General features: G+C 41.7%; 1 protein-coding gene across 3 annotated transcripts in view; it reads left to right on the forward strand.

Moving 5' to 3' along the window:
* The first annotated feature begins 792 nt into the window (after window positions 1–792).
* dab2ipb (DAB2 interacting protein b) overlaps window positions 793–4,943 on the forward strand; it is a 103,235-nt gene continuing 99,084 nt past the window's right edge. For 2 of the 3 annotated variants that reach the window (XM_079581336.1, XM_079581337.1), the window contains exon 1: window positions 793–1,021. In XM_079581336.1, the coding sequence (XP_079437462.1) occupies window positions 982–1,021 (40 nt within the window). In that variant the 5' untranslated portion in view covers window positions 793–981. The remainder of the gene's footprint in view (window positions 1,022–4,943) is intronic. The other variant, XM_079581338.1, reaches the window with a different exon arrangement.

Here is a 4,943-nt window from a genome sequence, read left to right on the forward strand (position 1 = left end):
TTTGATACAGAATCCTCAGTCACTTACTAAATAAATAAATATATTTCCCCCCGCTGTCGGTCATTAAACTCTCCCTGGGATGTGGAGTTAGGGACAGGATAATTAAGAATAAGCTGTTAGAAGGCAGCTGCTTACAACTCACTCCCACTGAGCTGTTTAATAAATAAGGGATAATGACAGGAAAATATGCATTTCCAGAATTAAATATCAACCTAGTTCAGAGAGACAAACATGAATTTAAAAGTTAAATAGATAGACAAAGAGCACTGTGAAGCCATTCTCTAACTTATGGTTCAACGACGTCAGATGTCAGGATAAAAAGTGATTGCTTCCTTGTCTTTTCGTGATAACATAATAGAAGTGTGTTGTTGTTTGATAGCACCCTAATAGATCTTGACAAGTCGAAATGAAACCCGACCCTCCCTGATTTATCCAAGGCGTTGACAGTACGCGGGATGTTGTGACCTCTCAAGAAGACATCCCCCTGAACACCAGACCTTTTTCACACTCAACGACTGGATGCTGTGCTGCTTGTAAGCCTTTAAGTGGTTTAGTGCGTCTGTGCAGCGCACTCACTGGGGAGGGGTGGTGCTGGTGGTGAGTAATGGCACAATGCCCAAACGAGTAAGCCTGACACTATAAAGGTGATTGCTTCCTCTCCTCAGCTCCTCCTTCCTTTCCTTCTCAGCCTCCTTGCTCTGGCTCCGCCCCCTCTCCTCCTCGGTCCCTGTCATCAATCTCCATCTGCAGTACAGTACATGTGCTGGCTGCCGCACACTCAAGTCTGCAAAAGGGGAAAATGAAAAAGACTGCTAACACTTGGCGCGATAAGACGGCGAGCTCATTTTCTCGTCCTACCTTGAGCTCACTTCCTGAGCGCTTACGACCAGGATCTTGTCATCACTACATACGCTGAGGGGGGTGTGCTCACTGCATTGTGGACATATTATTACTAGATGCACAGTGGAGGCAATACTCAAGATGCAGCAGGAAGAACGCATGTCTTCTGATTCTCTGTCAGGTAAAAATTCCTGTTGTGTTTTTCCATAAACTTTTTTTTATGAATTTTCTGTCATCCTTATTTGTTGTGTTGTTATTTTTGTTTTGTTTTTTTAAGAGAACACATCCTGGAATGTTTATGTCTCTCGACACCACCTTGTGCACAGAGCAAGCTGGGAAGTACATATGTACTACATAATGTTGCAATCTCCTGACCTATTTGCACTGATAAAGCTTGTGCTATTTGGAGATTTTTCATTCCTTTTTCTCTCAAACCTCTTTAATACTCGAATAATTTGAGTGTTCTTATCAAATGTTTGTGCTATCTTGTAGTTATATCAAACTGATAGATTTTGGGCAATATTCTGATTGGGTTGTCGTATGGAACTGTACTGCGATACTGTATTGTTGTGCTTTGCCTGTGGATGTCTCATAGTTGCCCATAGTGATAAGAGGGATGCTCCAATATTACGCTGGTGGTCATCTCAACATCAAGAATACAAATTATAAATGTACAGCAGCAAAACAGACAGTAGATTTCATTTCTTTGCCTGCCAGTGGGGATGTGCATCTTATAGATACAGAATTTTGTTGCAAGAACCTAATTCATGAGTAGTTAGTTAAGAAAGCAAAAATGGTAGATCTCGATTTTAGTGAAAGAAAAAGGGACATGCTGCACTACCAACACATTAAAAGTCTTCCAAATTGAAGGACACATAATATATTAGAATCAATATGTCATGATGGTACATTGACATTTTAACATAAGGTAAATATTACATTTACATATCTTACTTTGCAGGGTTACTTGACTGTAATTAACAATATTAGTCAATATTAGGACTAATGGGGGGGAAACATATTTAGTGTGTTATACAAAATTGTACTTAAGAAGATGGTTGTTTACAATGAATGCAAAATCAGATTGGGTATTGGATATTTCTAGTAATAATCAGAAATTAAAATGTAGAATATTTAAAATACATTATGTTATACTGTCTATTTGAACATCACCTTATAATATATAAAAAAAACATGCATTTCACTGAGTTAATTGTCTATAGTGTAATTTTCTATTTGAATAGGTTGTGTTTAACTGTGGTAACTGGTGAACTGCAGATTTTTTTTGCCTTTGTTTTGGTTAATATCTTAGTCCTTACTGGGAGAATCCATATGAAACAAAAACTGTGTCAAAGTGCATTGTCTTCGCTGTCTGGACATATAGACTAATGTCGAATTATTTTCTCTGAAAGGTGTCCAAAAGAGGTGACGATATTCGAAAACACGAGCATGATGTTGGCCAGTAGAAAGGACTTTCAGACATAAAAATAATATAGTGAATATTTTGTGAATCCAATCCCTGTCAAATACTGATGAGGAAAATTCATTGTTAGTTTTCGTTTTGGAGATTTCTGATAAAAACTGTATTTCTACCATAGAGCTGTATTGGCCCCTGCCCTCCACCTGACATTATGACATCCTCACATTCTAAATTGTGACCTATTAGATGTAAACAAAAAGTAAAAAGAGTACAGTGATTGTGAAGATGTGTTGTGCGTAGACACAACAACACGCGTACATTTGGAGAATTGTCTGGCAGGCCATCAAATGTCCGTCTTCTTCTGACACCACGCGATTCTGTCACCCATCAGCCATCGAATCCAACGCCAAGGTGAAGCCAGAGTCAGGACGGCCTGCATTATAGGCTTTTATCTCCTCGTCCCATACCTCTCCATCTGTAAACAATGACCCAGCAAAACAACAGCATCAGTCGCGTGCAGATGTGAGGAGTCTCTTGTTCTGTGCTTTGGCCACATGGGAGATTTTAGTGAGGCTATTGCAGCTCAGAGACAGATGTAATTTAGCCTTAAGTGGTTGTTGTGGCTAAAAACAAACATAGCAGGTGGTGTAAACACCACGGTTCATTATAAAATACAACCAAGAAACTACAAGAAGCATTCAATAAAAAACGCTACATATTTATGTAGGCGACATTATCTGCATTGACTAAGGTGTTATGCCATGAAAGCTTAAATTAAACAAAGATATTCTGTTCTACTTTTACATAATACACAGACTATCATCTGTCAGTCTGGCTGTGACTATTAGATCATTTTCACTGCATTCACAGGGACAAAATACTCGCACAGTCTTCTTGCACTTTTAGTTCGAGTACAGTTGGCGTGTTAAGTTCCACAATACCAGTTCAAAATAAAATGCAGCAAATGAAAACACTGGTTTCAAGTTTTGTTGAGGCACTGTACCTTTCAGGGACATGCCCAGAGAGCCCAGGTGGTGCTCAAGCACCTTCCCCTTTGCCCTTTAAATGCCACTCTCACAAGTGCATTTTTTGTTAAAAATATGTATTATCAATTTCATTTTATTTGAATATTTGCCACACTAAGCCAGTATCTGCAGAAAAAACAGTGCTCAACCTCAACAACTTTACATTTCGCTTCCTTCCTTCTCTGCCTCTTGCTCCGTGGCAGCTCTGATACATTTGTCCCCGTGTTTCCCCCGTTTGAAAAGATGGTACAGCCCATTCCCAAAACGCGGGAGAACAGAGTAAATTACAATTTATTATTTTGTACTTAAACCATAGACTGTATGTAACTAGCGCGGCAAGACTGGATTAGCCTATGGGGGAATGCCAATGAAAGGGCCAACCGGGGCCAACCGGGGCCAACCGGGCGGGCTCGTCAGCGCCGCGTGTCGGGAGTCGCGACCGTCCGGACAGCTACATTTCCCCCCCAGGATGAGAAAGGGCCTTTTCCATTCATTTTAGAGTTTTTAAGGTTAGGGTTAGGTTTCGGTCTACAGGTAGTTTGTATCAGTTTAAACTAGGGTTGTTCTCAAATGTGGCCTTTCTTATTCGAAGAAAAAAATGTCGTGTCCGGACAATGTCAGCGGTCAGTCAATAACTTTCGCGGTTATGTGTCGCGACCATAGACCCCGGGGGCAAAGGTGTGGACACAGGCGCACTCTTGCCAGCGGTGTATGTGAGCTGGGCCAGAGTCTATGGGCCAGAGGCACTTGGAAGGCCCATCGCGGGATTGGGCGCATTGTGCAGACTCAGTGTGAAAATACTGTCAACGTAGTAATATAATAATTATAATACCGTCGTGGATCCGCTTCTACCAGCAGAGGGCGCACTATCACGCGGTCATTTCAAAGCCGAAAACAAAGTGCCATGGGTCAGGAACGAGTGGATTGGACCAACTAACAAAATAATAGAGTGGGAACTGGATTTCACCACAATAGTGAACAAGTTTGCTGAGCAGAAGGCAAGCAAAGTTCTGACAGAGTGCAACATGTAACAGAGTGCTGTGTGACTGTTCCTGGAAAACAAAGGAGTGCATGATAAAACAAAGCCATCAAACACGTGTATTGAAAGTATTGCGATACTTGATATAGTATCGACACTTGGTATTGCACAATGGGCAAGAGGAACGTGCTTCTGTATTTGCCTGGCCTGTCAGACACTCCTCCTTTCTGTTGAAATATCTATGAAAAAGCATATAGTTTGGCAGGCCAGGCAACTTCTGTATGGTCCTTATTGCGGGGAGCTGACATTGCTGTAATACCACCCCCTTGTAATACCACCCCCTTGTGGCCAGGAGCAACTCCAAGAGACACTTGGAAGCATTGATTCTAATGAGACTTCCGACCTCCCAAGAACAGCTTAAAAGTCTGGCTCCAAAGAGTTTTTCTTTTTCTAAACATCACTTTGACCCATGTGACCACGCTGGGGAAGGTGAAATATTTTTAACCATGCTAATTTTTGTTTATCAGCCCGAAATGTGGAAGCATTTTCAGTGCATTGACTGGAGCTCTGTGGAGGCTCCGCCCGCCCCGCCACGAGCGCAGGGCTTCCCGCCTTTTTGCCCTCTTAAGGAACAGGCTGCGTAGGAGGAGACAGAGCAGCCATTAAGGTTCACACAGGA

The sequence above is a fragment of the Gobius niger genome (assembly GCF_951799975.1).
Source record: "Gobius niger genome assembly, chromosome: 2".
NCBI lineage: Eukaryota > Metazoa > Chordata > Actinopteri > Gobiiformes > Gobiidae > Gobius > Gobius niger.